This window comes from Pseudorca crassidens, chromosome X (genome assembly GCF_039906515.1).
Source record: "Pseudorca crassidens isolate mPseCra1 chromosome X, mPseCra1.hap1, whole genome shotgun sequence".
NCBI classification, from domain to species: domain Eukaryota; kingdom Metazoa; phylum Chordata; class Mammalia; order Artiodactyla; family Delphinidae; genus Pseudorca; species Pseudorca crassidens.
In genome coordinates this window covers 106,133,724-106,146,894 of record NC_090317.1, presented here as the reverse complement: position 1 = coordinate 106,146,894, position 13,171 = coordinate 106,133,724, and the positions used below count along the sequence as shown (strand labels likewise).

The following is a 13,171-nucleotide window of genomic DNA, read 5'->3' as shown; positions in this document are numbered from 1 at the left end:
TATTGATTTTGGCCCTGATGGTTCCAAAACCTGGCATCAGATATGCCTCTCTGAACAGCCTTCAAACTCTGATTTCCCCTTTTTTTAAAAAAAAAAAAGTGTATAAGCTACAATAATCTCTTTCCCTTTTTATTTTCAGCCGTGATAAGAACCAGAAACAAATTAAAACACAAGATCACTGGATGTGACAAAAGACCCCGGCAACACCTACTTGTCAATAATAAGAAATTAAAGCATTACTCCACTGAGCACAGAGCTGACCTCATTTCCTACCACACAATTTAAATTTTCTCTCACCTTCTTTAGTTTCAAGTAGTGTGCAAGGTTATTCTAACCACCTCAGAGCTGTTCCTGCTGTCAGTGCTGGAATATCAGACTTATTGGAACTGCTTCTTTAGTTTCTTTAAAAACAAATATTAAACACTTAGAAAAAGTAACAAATTTCTACTGCTCTCCCCGGGAAAATGGCAGTTGCCTAATTAAAATAAGATTTCTTCTGCCACCACTGTTACTTGGTACTGAAAATATTCCAAACAGTCGCCTTTTAAAAAAAATATCTTTCTACTACTTCCCAGGGAGGAAACTAATCGCTACGCAGCGATATAAAAAGGTAACATTCTCTTGCGATTTGTAGAGGATTAGAGTTTGGCTCCATATATAATCTGGAGCCCATTGATCCACACACACAAAATCATTTCCCTTTAATCTGGGGATCAGACTCTCTTTCTAGAGAAACCTTGGCATTTGCATGGTGAATGTTGAACTTGGCTTGCATGGCTGGAATACTGGCAGGGTGGGAAGGGGAAAATATATTTAAAAGTTTCTGCTATTGTGGGTAGGGGGTGGGGGGTGTCGGTCTAAGCATCAGAAATCCTATTCTAGTCCCCATTTCTTGTTACCTGGAATTGTTAACATTTTACTCTGTTTGGCTCAAGGCAGGGCAAAGATGATTGCCTCGGTGACTGTTCCAGCTGTTACTAGTCCTCCGTAATGTTTGCTTTTCAGGGCTTAACTCCCACCCACCCTCAACTTTGGCCAAAGCAATTTCACTTCAGGGTCGTGTCCAATCCAAGATCAAACAATGAGGACTGAAACCAATTCTACGGTGATCAAGGGTCAGAAACCTTTCATATACCCATGTTGTTTCATTCGCTCCTCTGCTTCTCCAAGAGCAACCGTATCCTCCAAGGAGGGGATTTGGGACAAGGAAATAAAACAGCTAGGCAAAAAAGAAAGGGTGATGCGGGGGTGACAAGGAGAGGAGACAGGGGTAAAGAAGCAGAGAGACTAAGAGGAGCTTGTTGGCCACAAATGTTTATTTCACTTAAAAACTTTGGTTCGTCACTTAAACTGGATGAATTTTTTTCATGTTAAAGTATTTTATAATTAATAATATGTCTCCCTCAGGCAACTAAACCCCTTCAATTCAAGCTTCAAACTTAACTCCAAATTTAACGGAGATAAACAGTGTCCTGCCCTTTTCAGTGCCATGATCGGATCGGGAATGACAAACTTTGCTTAAAGACAAGCACAAACACCTGGAGAAAAGCGAGAGAAGGACACCCATCAATGACTCCACACTCAACCCCAGAGGGCAAAGAAAAAAAAACACCCTCAATCCTCTATGTCAAATCCTTGACTTCTAGGCTTTAATTGCTTTTCCTTTCTCTCCCGATCTCTGCAAGTTTTGGGGCATGGGACGAACACAGTAGAAAATGCAACGAGGGAAATGTCAGTTGGAATCCTCGGAAGAAATCAGGCAGAAAGTTGACCTTTTGGCACTTGCAGCGCAATGGAAGGTAGAACCTGGCGCGCCCCTTCCTTCTGCGAGGTCGGGCGACGATTTAGGAACAGCCTGCCAGGCTCACGTCCACAGAGACAGCCCGGAAAGGAGCCAAAAGCTCCCGCGGCCCCAATCCCCGCGTGGGGAACGCTCTGTCCCCTCCGGGTACGGCGAGACATCAGCCTTTTCTCTCCGAGCCCGCTCCAAACCCGGGGGAAGCGTCTCCCGGCGAGCCAGGCGCTGGGGGGAAGCCCCGGGGGCGCACCTGCTGCGGCGCCGCGAGGACCCGCGGGGGAGGTGCCCCTGCGCCCGGACGCCGGGGGTCCAGCCGCCGCGCGGTTCCAAGTTTTGGCCGCCTCGGCTCGCACCCTGCTTGCGCCACAAGTGCACTGATTGCGGCGACCCGAGGGCGCCGCGTTGCACTTACCCTTTGAGCTGTTCCCTCATGGCTGCAAGGGCTCCGCGGCCGGGGGAGGGAGCGAGCGGAGGAGTGAGCTTCCCAGAGCCGCCGGGCTCCCTGAAAGTCGAGCGCCGCCGCCGCCGCCGCCGCCGCCCAGGCTCGCAGCTGAAAGCACTGCGGAGGAGCCAGCGCGGGTTAGCGGGCGGGAGGGCGGGAGGGCGGGGCGCGCGGGAGGGGGCGCTGCGGGCAGACGGGGCGGGGCGGGGCCGGGCTCCGCCCCCACCTAGCGCCCTGGGAACCCGGACTCCCCGAGACCCGGCAGTCGGGGCTTTCAACAAGGAAAGGAAAGAGAAAAGAGAAAGAAAGAAAGACGGAGGAGATTTAAGGTAGTGCCGGGAACCTGGAAGCCTCACACCGCCCTGCCAGCACCCCCTTAAAACCTCCAGCAAGACTACTTGTTGCCTAAATAAATGACCTAGGTGCAAATGACCTCATCGCAGATAATTAAGTGTGTGGGTCAAAAGTTTTCTTTTTAGAGAATGAAAGAAAAAAAAATTCACAAGCATAATTCTTCCCTTCCCGCCGCGCGCCCCCCCCCCCCCCAATTGAAGATTAAATTGGTGGAGATGTAAGGACATGACATTCAGGTTCTGCTCATCCTGGGCTAAATGGGCTTTTAAGGAAGCATTTGTCTGTGTGTTTGTGATATAGCAGTGGTTCTCATCGTGTAGTCCTGGGACCAGCAGTAGCAGCATCGCCTGGGAACTTCTTAGAAATGAAAATTCCCCAGGGCCCCAGCCCAGAGAGAGCTACTGAATCAGAAACTTCAAGCACACTGAAGTTTGAGAACCAGTGGTATAGAGTCTTTAAATAAAAACCACCACCAACGGTGTGGCACCGTGTGGTCTTTTAGTATTCTTTAGAGAAACCTAAAAGGAAACCATTTCCAATGGAACGTTCCATTGGAAAAGTTACAGGGCCTGGTAGTTCAAGTATTTCTAATAGTAGAGTTTGCAATATTACGACACAGATTAAGTATGCAAAATCCTTACAGGCTTGGAAATACTCTGAAGAGAAGAAAGCCTTCATTAGCACAAAAATTTTTCTCAGCCTTCACATAATATCTTCCATTAGAGTCCAAAGGGTATTTTCAGATAAACTCCCTTAGTGGTTTCATTGTCCCCTTTTGTCCATTTATTTTGTTGGCCTGCTTTTTCTTTTTATCTTCTTTTAACCATTTCCTTTTCACTCTCTGTTCTGGTTGATTTGTTCTACTTCAGTTTACAGTTTAAAAAGTGTTCCCCTTTATCTTTTTAAATATCCTCTTTTTTTTTTTTCCTCAACATTTCCCCCGGCCCCGGAGAATGTTCGAGCTGAAAGGACTCTAGACATCAATCTCCCTTTACCGTCTGCTACAGCGCGACAAAAGAGGCAAAAATAAAGTGCAGGAACCAAAGGGAAAGGGAGTGCCAAGTTTCTTCATTACCCTTGACAAACCAAATACAAATGTAAATGTTATCACGGAAGACACGTGCATGCAGATCTGATTGGTGTTGCTATTTTAAAGCAAATAGGGCACTTCTGGCGTTCTGCCTGCTAAACTGAGACCTTACTGCTATCTTTTAGTCATTTGGAGCCAGTGAGTTGTGGATGCGGCTGCTCTTAAGGTCTGGGGGGCAGAGGGGGGGCACGCTCGGACTGTCTTTGGGTGAGGCTGTCCCTTGGTCTTACTGGAGATTCTACATCTGCCCCTGTCTTTGACTGGGAGAGAAGGATTAGTGTTCTGTGATAAGGAAGTGGTGGCCTTTGCAGTTAATCAGTGACATAATAATCTCTGTGTCATTCAGTGACGCAATCTGTGTCATTCAGTGACGTAATCTCTGTGTCAACGTATCAAGCACATCCCTTAAATATTGTTTATGTCTATTCCAATGAAAAGACACAAACCTCCCAGCATGGGCATTTGTAAATATTAGAAATCAATCAACTAAAGGTTTGTAACACCTATGTGATAGGATACATTGTCTTTCTGTTTTTTTTTCTGTCTGTTTTACACTTTTAAATTACTTGCTCAAGCTTCAGGAGTTCTGATGTTTCTCTAGAATATAAATGCTCAAATCTATTTTCTCAGTGTCCAGCTAGAAAACTAGTCGGAACAATTCATTGGAAAAAAAATGGAAAATGAGAAATCACTATTCAATTTTTTTCTTAAATTTGACAGATGGCAATCCTCCAAAGTATCTGTAAGTTCTTTTTTAGGCTGGAGTTACAGGCACTTGAAGGCTTCTTCCCAAATCTTGATGTTGTTTTAGAAATTAAATACAGAAAGTATTATTAAGAAATGACATGGGCAGGACTTCCCTGGCGGGGCAGTGCTTAAGAAGCCGCCTGCCAATGCAGGGGACACGGGTTCGAGCCCTGGTCCGGGAAGATCCCGCATGCCGTGGAGCAACTAAGCCCATGGGCCACAACTACTGAGCCTACGCTCTAGAGCCCATGAGCCACAGCCACCGAGCCTGCGTGCCACAACTACTGAAGCCCATGCGCCTAGAGCCTGTGCTCCGCAACAAGAGAAGCCACCGCAATGAAGCCCGTGCACTGCAATAAAGAGCAGCCCCCGCTTGCCGCAACTAGAGAAAGCCCGCATGTAGCAACGAAGACCCAACACAGCCAAAAAAGTAAAAAAATAAATAAATTAAAAAAAAAACAAAAAGTAATGACATGTGCCGCACTGCGACTGCTTTGTTGTTAATTTCAGTTAGATTATGAATATTGTTTTATTAGGGAAAGATATTAAGAAAAGAACATAATTTATATATCCTCATTTCATATATGAATTATAGTGATGCCATGTATGATAATACATTAATTGCCTACTTGTAGTAGCTCTCCTCTTCCTCCTTATTATTATTATTATTATTGTTTTGATGTAAACCACAGATATGAAAGCAGCATAAAAAAACTTAAGTTGAAATCCTGCTTTTAAAACCTACCACGAGCTACTTGTCCTCAATATCATGGCTAGAATGTGGCAGTGCAAGGATTGGAACTAGGGAGTCTGGCTTCAAGGCCCGTGCTGTTAGCCACTCTGTCATGCTGCCATCCAGAGAAGTGGCTTCTTTTACTCTGGGGGAAGATCTGTATTTTTCCTGTGTGCTCGTAAGTGATCTCACTGCTGGCTGACAGCAGAGAAGAGTCAATTTGCTAGAAACAGAGGTAGGGAAGGAATGAGATAAGATGAGGTCTAGGAAGGCAACCTAGTAAATTTTTCCAAACTCCAGTTTTTGAACCACTTAAATGTTGCAGGTACTTAGAAAAATGAGGACCTCTCTGACCTAAGGGACTGTGCTGGGGATTTCCCCATTCTTCCTTCCAGCTCTATTCTCTGCCCTTTTGCACTCTGCTCTGTGGCCCACGATGTTGGACCTCTGTGGATGGCATCAATCAGACTCTCTTGCCCACTGGCTTCCTTTCACTTTCAGCCAATGGGAGGTAATGATGAAAGGCCTGTAGCAGAAGATGAAAGGGCAGGAGGAGAGAGATGTTGGGGTATTTATTCCCCAAGCTCCCTCCTGTTGGTCTTGAGCCTGGCAGTGGCCGAGTTTCTTTACCCCGGGCCACGAGTCTTGTGGGACAGTCATTTCCATAGCAACAGCTTGCTCCAGGTTCCTTAAACCGTTCCCTCCCCTTGCCCTTGTTATTTCTCCTACATGGCTCGGATTTCAGTAAACAGCCTTTTTCATCACACTCTCTTCAAGGACCACTTTTGAACGTACCACTGCTCCCAGGACGCAGACCAAACAGGGACCCACCCAGTCAAAGCCACCCTCTGGGGCACTTGATCGGCTGCTGAGTAGGGACCACTGATGGAAGAGAAAGTTAACTCCACCTGTTGGAGCTAAAAAGGAGATTAGGCTCACTCACTGGAGAGCTATTTCTAGAAGCCTCCTCTGTAGGCCCCAAAGGAGTTTCTGGCCCATTGGGGGTAATGGCAAATCAATAATTATGAACGGTGATAACAGCAGGAGTGAAGGTAAACAGGCATGAAACAGCTTATTCTTTCTAAGAGCTTCAGTGCTCTCCTTGATCTTCGAGAGAGAATGTCCAGACAGAGATTAGGGAGGCGGACAAATTCAGAAGGACCTGGTGTGATGATCCAGAGCTTGACCTGTATCCTGAAAGGTACGGGTGAGCTTTTTAAAGAAGGAATTTAAGCGTCAGTGTGGCTCTGTCAGATTTGCCTTTCAGAAAAATCACTTGGGCAATGGTGTGGGGCTGGATCAGTAGAGTTTGCAATAAGGATACCAGATACAGGGTGACTGCGGTGTGATGGGGATCTGAACAATGTCAGTGGGAGAGAGACTGGGGAAAAAATACAATAATGTTAAAACTACAGGAGTCTTGACTGATTGGAGGTAAGAATGAACGAGAGGGAAGACCTAGGGCAATGGTCCTCAAGCCTGGCCACCACTGGAATCACCTGGGGAGCGTTAAAAAAATTCGGATGCCTGGGTTTCACCACCCTGAGATTTCAATTTAACTGGCCTTGGGCACTGGGATTCTTAAGGCTCCCCAGGTGATTCTAAAATGCAGCCAAGGTTAAGGATTACTGTTGTAGGCTGACTCTCAAGATTGGATGAGTAATACTCACCAAGCCAGGACTTTCAGGAGGAGGGGACGGGTTTAGGCAGACGAGGGTCAGGGAGAGATGATGAATTCAGTCTTGAGCCTGCTGACTTGGAGGTGGCAGTGTGATGTGAAAGGCAGCTGGACATCTGAGTCTGCAACTCAGAGGGAAGATGTCTGGATTGGAGCTATCAATTTGAACTGTCAGTATTTGTAGGGTGTGGGTTTGGATGGGCCCATTTAGTGGACGGTGTGAAGGGTCAAGGACGGAGGCCAGGCTGCTCCTATCTTCCACAAACCCATCCTTTTCCTTTCAGGCTGCTCGCGGTTTCAATGTTAGCCTGATTTTACCAGGGTAAAATGAGGAGCAGAAAGGGAAAGGAAAAGACAGGGAATGGTCTGCAGTGAGCACTTGCCTGGGGATGGCCCTGAGGGACTTCACCACCGCCCTAGGGTCCAGCTCCCCTCTAGCTCCAAGAGTCTCTATCTGAACTGCTTTTCGTTCTGTAACTAATCTTAAGTATAACCTGCATCATTTTATAAAAATCCATTTGGAATATAGGTGTTGCTTCAATTAAGCATAGCACATAGTTTATGGCAAAGTTTCAACATTTGGGTATCCAGTAAACGCATAAGGATTCCATGTTTCTCTTTGCATAGTACAAGTATTAGTCATGAACAGTGAATCTGATGTCTCACAAATGCGTACAGTGATGGCGAGTCATTGTCAGGACAGATACCATGGTGTACTAATAAAATACGTATAACAGTCCCTTTAGGTCAATCTGAAAGCAGCATCTTCTGGATATCAGCATATCCAGTCAGTTCGCATTAACTAGTAAACGAAGAGGCCTCTACGTTCAGACACAGAGCACCTCACACACACACAAAAGCCTATTTTTCCATCTAAACCAGAGATTTCACCAAACAGGTTCCAGGTAAAGTCAAGCTGGGCTTCACGCTCACACAGTATTCTTCTAATAAGATTTTGCAAAACTTCACGGAGCCACCTATATCAAGACGAACATCTGAAAAGATGTGAAGTTTAGCATCTTCACTAAAATAAAGCCACACTTCTTTAACCTCACAGGCCCGGCGGTTGCTCCGCGTTACCTATTAGCCCTGCCAGCTACAGTGCTGGACCCCGGGTATACGGAGCACACCACCTCCCGCTAAACACGGATATTGGTTACGGTGGTTCAAGCAGATCTGACTACGGCATTCGTGGTCCACCTTAACAACAGCTCAAAGCTGTAACTATTGGTCTGCCTTTCCCAAATGGTGGTGCCAAATAACAGGAATTTCAAAACTAGGCAGAAATTCTGACACTCTGCATAATGTGCCTTCCTCTCCAGCTACAAATAAGGCTTTGTATTCCATTAGACTCACAGCAGGTGAAAACCCCAATTAGCGAATTCATTCTGGGGCCTCTTTCTACCTTCCTCCCACACACCACAGTCAAAAAAAAAAAAAAAAAAAAAAAAAAAGGAAGTCTCAGCCTTTTCTCAAATCACAAGTAAATTAACCCTTGGATCTGCCCAATCAAGCCATGTACCACATGAAGAATTTTCATAGGAAAGTGGCAGGCTGTTGAAAGATGTACCTTTCTGGACTTCATAATGGGGGTTACAGGAAATTCTATTTCTCCAGATCTTACTGTTTTCGCCAAATCCATAAATACTCTCAGAATTTCTGATCAATCTAGAAATCAGTTTTCTTTTTACCTGAATACTCACAAAGCCAATATCATCTAAAGAATGATTAATGGACAGTCTGCTACGAGAGAGAATTATTTTTAAGTTATGTTCTTATTTTGGTGTATCCGAGGAGAGAGAAAATATTAAATTTTAGTTTAAACACTATGTTTTGGCCTTAGGGAGCGCACCAACTCTACATTTCATACTTTGTAAATATTTATTTGTCAAAGGAAATTCATCATTGGACTAGGATAGAGATTTGGTTTGAACGTTCGAAAAAAAAGCAAGACAGCTTTAGTTCTTAGAGTGATTTACTTATACTTTGTCAACTGCTTCTCTGGAAATAATTCACAACCCAGTTTTATTTATGAGAATATGATTAAAAAAGAGCAGCTTTGTCTTTTTTAATTGTTTTAGTCTTGTCACTTTTCTTGAAACAAGCCGTGGGACTTGTTATCCACAAGAAAATACATCAAATAGTAACACAGCTTTTAGAGGTAGTCATCTGTTACTGTCACAGGTTCATTTCATTTCGAGGCTTTTTAATTAAAATGCAAAATTCTACAAACATTCCTGCCTATCTTACCCCTTTCTGAAATACTCGAATTTCATAAAAAAGTTAAATGCTAATGTAACCATTTTTAATACTTATGACTTGGTTCTTGAGATTCGGAAAAAAGTAAACAAAGGAATTACCAGTCAATTAAGCGAACAAGGAAGTCCTCCTAAGTTGAAACAGATAAGGAAAATTTAATATTCAAATGCTACCGAATGAAGACACTGGGTTTTTTTTTCCCCTTTGAGATGAATATCTACCAGGATCAAAAGCAGCATCTTTATCTTCAGCAAGCGGAGCTGTATATTCTGGCGGAAGCATTAACTCCAGCAAAGCAGAGCTCTAGACCAATTCTGCCCCTAGAGGCCAGTCACCTAGCCCTCAGAGACCAGTCACTTAACCCCTCTGGAGCTCCGGTGACCCTTCTGTAAAATTCGGACACTACTGCAACAGGCCAAAGTAGGGGTCAAGTGACATAATGACTATGAAAGCGATTGGAAGGCTGGGGGATGCCATGTTAATGCAAAATAGCCTGTTGTGCAGGGTTAATTCCTTAAAGGAAACCCAGTAAGTCCAGGAACAGTGTTAGGAATATGGCACAAAATAAATCAGCACTGTCACTTTAACTCTTCATTTTTAGACTGTTGTATGAGGGAAGACAAGCGGTCCAAGAGTTTCAGTCTTTTCTCTTTAACAACTTGCAAAGGGAACTTTTACTTCTTTTGTTTTCTACATTTAAGAAGGAAGCAAGTAGGTAAAGTAAGATTTCTTTTTTATTTTTTTGGAAAATAAATCACTAACCACAAGCCTGAGATAGGAGTAAAATTCACACCATACTCTATTACTTTTTGGGGCTGAGGTTAAAATATCAATACGATTCACACATGTTAAAAGACGTATTCACATTCATACTGGCAGAGAGCAGAACCCTAGAGTAGTGAGAGAACAAGTGAATATTGGTTTTATGGGGGACAGTGGGAAGGAAAGATTCCCTGCACCCTGATGGAGAAGTACTCTTGGTGCAGGCACTGAACAGCCAGGATGTGGTAGGAATCCCTAAAAGGGGAAATGGAGGTTAAAAACCAATTTAACCGGGACTTCCCTGGTGGCGCCCTGGTTGGGAATCCGCCTGTCAACGCACGGGACACGGGTTCGATCCCTGGTGCGGGAAGATCCCGCATGCCGCAGAGCAACTAAGCCCGTGCACCACAACTGCTGAGCCTGTGCTCTGGAGCCTGTGCGCCACAACTACTGAGCCCACATGCCTAGAGTCCATGCTCCGCAACAGAAGAAGCCACCACGATGAGAAGCCCGCACACCACAGCGAAGAGTAGCCCCTGCTCGCCACAACTAGAGAGAGCCCGTGCGCAGCAACGAAGACCCAACTCAGCCATAAATAAATAAATAAACAAACACTCTTACTTAAAAAAAAAAAAAACCAGTTTAACCAATTAACCAAGGGCTGAATCTTATACTTCAGTTCTAGTTTATTTTTGTCAAGACATTTTTGAAAACAAAAGGGAAATATGAATACAAGGAATTTTAATTAATCCACACATTCCCAAGAAATCGTTTTTTATGTCCCATACCTAGACTAAGTTTCGCTATTAAATATTCCCCTATATTCGTTTCTTTAAATGACTGCAATTGTGGTATATTTATGGGGCATTTATATATGTCTTTGCTTGTGAAATTCTTCTCATTTTTCATTACTATTAGTAAAACCTGGGAAGTGTTTGGAGGATGGCCTTGGGAATATTTTAATATTTCAACATTGTAATCAGTTTCCTCTACCAGAGGGACTCAAATATGGCCTTGATCGGAAGGAGCTTACAATCTAGTGGAGGGGAGGAGACAGATTCACACAGATTGTGATGAAGCACAATATCACACAGATTCTAAATACAGAAGTAGAGACACGGGAAAAAAAGCAAAAAGAGAACGGGGGTTAGTTTGACCTCTGGGGATTAGGGGGACATACATTTTAATTAGCAGCTAACTAGGCCTAAGTCACCAGGTTTCATGCATGTTTTTGTTAGTGGAAGAAGAGCTAAAGCAAGTTTCTTAAGTTGACTCTGCGAGCTAATCTCTCATATTAATAATTTACTAAGGCACAGATATAGCTTTTTAATGTTAACATACTGCTGTGTTATGAAATCAGATTATGCTTTTTGGGAGTTCAAAAACGTATTGTGCCAATATAGGGTTTTGTATCTCAGGAAGACTAAGACGCAGAAAATACCAACGTCCCCGTTAGAATATGAGCTCACATTCCTGAGTTAATATCAAGCCTGTAGTGTGGAAATCTAGGTCTTCAGCTTGAATTACTCTCGTCCCCCAGAAGCTTCTTCTCATATATTGGATAGAGAAGAAAAAACTGCCATCACCTGTACTTCTGAATGTTTTTCATTTTAAACAGAAATGAACTTAAATTTGGAGTGGGAAGAAACAAGCTTGAAAAAGAGGGTATGGATTAGAATGCGAATGTATACTACGGAGACTACGTTATACTAGTCCAGTTACGAGAAGATAAAGGCCTGGGATAAAGAAAATGGCACTGGGAATTGGTGGAAAGGTTGAATTCAAGACAGGTCATGGGATAAAATCAACACTGCTTTTCAACCAATTGGAGGTGAGGACTGGAGGAAAGGGAAGACTAGGAGTTTTGATAATGGCAGCATTAGCTGAGGATTCAGATTTGTGTTTATACTATGTATGTATTTATACCTCACATTGTTCCACAGAGGCTTCAGGGCAACTGATAAGAATGTATGAATTTCAAAAATTAATAGATAAAATTAAGGATTAAGGAAATAGAATAAAATATGAAGAAGGGAGGAAAAGTTATAACACACATTTGAAGACCACAGGGCTTGGTATACCTAGTAAATTTAGCTATGTACACCAGCCAGAATGAGAAAGACAAACAAAACAAAACAAACAAAGTGTTGGGAAGGATGTGGAGCAACTAGAACTCTCATGCTTTGCTGATAGGAATTTAAGTTGGTACAACCACACTGGAAAACTGTTTGGCAGAATGTATAAAAGCTGAACATATACATTGCCTATGACCCAGAAATTTCACTGCTTGATATATTTCCAAAAGGGATGTACACATATGTTCAACAAAAGACACATTTTAGGATGTTTATAACATCATTTTTTGCATCAAATATCTATCAACAGTGGATTATAACATTTAGCACATTTACACAATGAATTATTATACAGCAATGAGAATGAACAACTTCATGCAACGGGGATGAATCCAAGTCTTCAAAAGTCAGACATAAGAGAGTACATGCTGTATGATTCCATTTATATAATGTACAGAACCAGGCCAGATGAATTTACGGTGTTCAAAGTCAAGATAGTGGTTACCCTTGGAGGCTGGGTAATAATTAGAAGCGGGCACAAGGGAGCTTCGCTGTAATATTCTATTTCTTGATCTGGGTACTGGTTACATGGGTGTGTTCAGACTGTGAAAATTCTGTGTATATTTAAGACTAAGCCTTTTTTGATATATCAATATATTTCAATAAACATTTTAAAGGGAATGTAATTTCGCTGTGGGCTTCCTGGATGCCAAAGTGAAAGGAAAAATATGAAAGGAAATATGATCGATTTTATTATTTGGATTATGGATAAGGGGAAAAGAACACAATTCTTTAAGTGAAGTAAAGTAAAATCTAAATTCTGTTCTTAGATCTAAATAAAATCATTGCCTGGATTTTCAGATGGGAGACACTGCATGATGTCAGTCTTCAATAAAGTCACTTTCAGTAGTTGTCTTTACAGTGCCTCTCAACGTAAGTTAAGGGTATGATGTAATCTTATGGGGATCAAGGCAAAGTGGTCCAAGAATGTAGCTTTCTGATGGCCAGGCCTGAGGTATGGATAAAACACGGTACAGCATTTTCCCAAACTACAGGTCATGAACCGTTAATAGGTCTTCAAATCTATATAGTGGATCACCACTAATGTTCTTTGTAATGAAATAGAAAAGAATGGGAAATATGAGGATGAATTAGGTGGCAAGGACAAGCCGTGTTTTGTGAAACTCTTCTTTCCATTGCATAAACATACATGGAGAAATATTTATAGATAGA

General features: G+C 43.0%; 1 protein-coding gene across 7 annotated transcripts in view; it reads right to left on the bottom strand.

The window, feature by feature from the left end:
- The window catches only part of DMD (dystrophin), a 2,128,065-nt gene that overhangs the window by 150,753 nt on the left and 1,964,141 nt on the right, over positions 1-13,171 (bottom strand). For 5 of the 7 annotated variants that reach the window (XM_067723248.1, XM_067723246.1, XM_067723249.1 and 2 more), the window contains exon 1: positions 2,211-2,344. The exons of the other annotated variants lie outside the window; for them this stretch is intronic. In XM_067723248.1, the coding sequence (XP_067579349.1) occupies positions 2,211-2,230 (20 nt within the window). In that variant the 5' untranslated portion in view covers positions 2,231-2,344. Of the gene's footprint in view, positions 1-2,210; positions 2,345-13,171 lie in introns of those variants that run through there. 7 annotated transcript variants of the gene reach the window in all.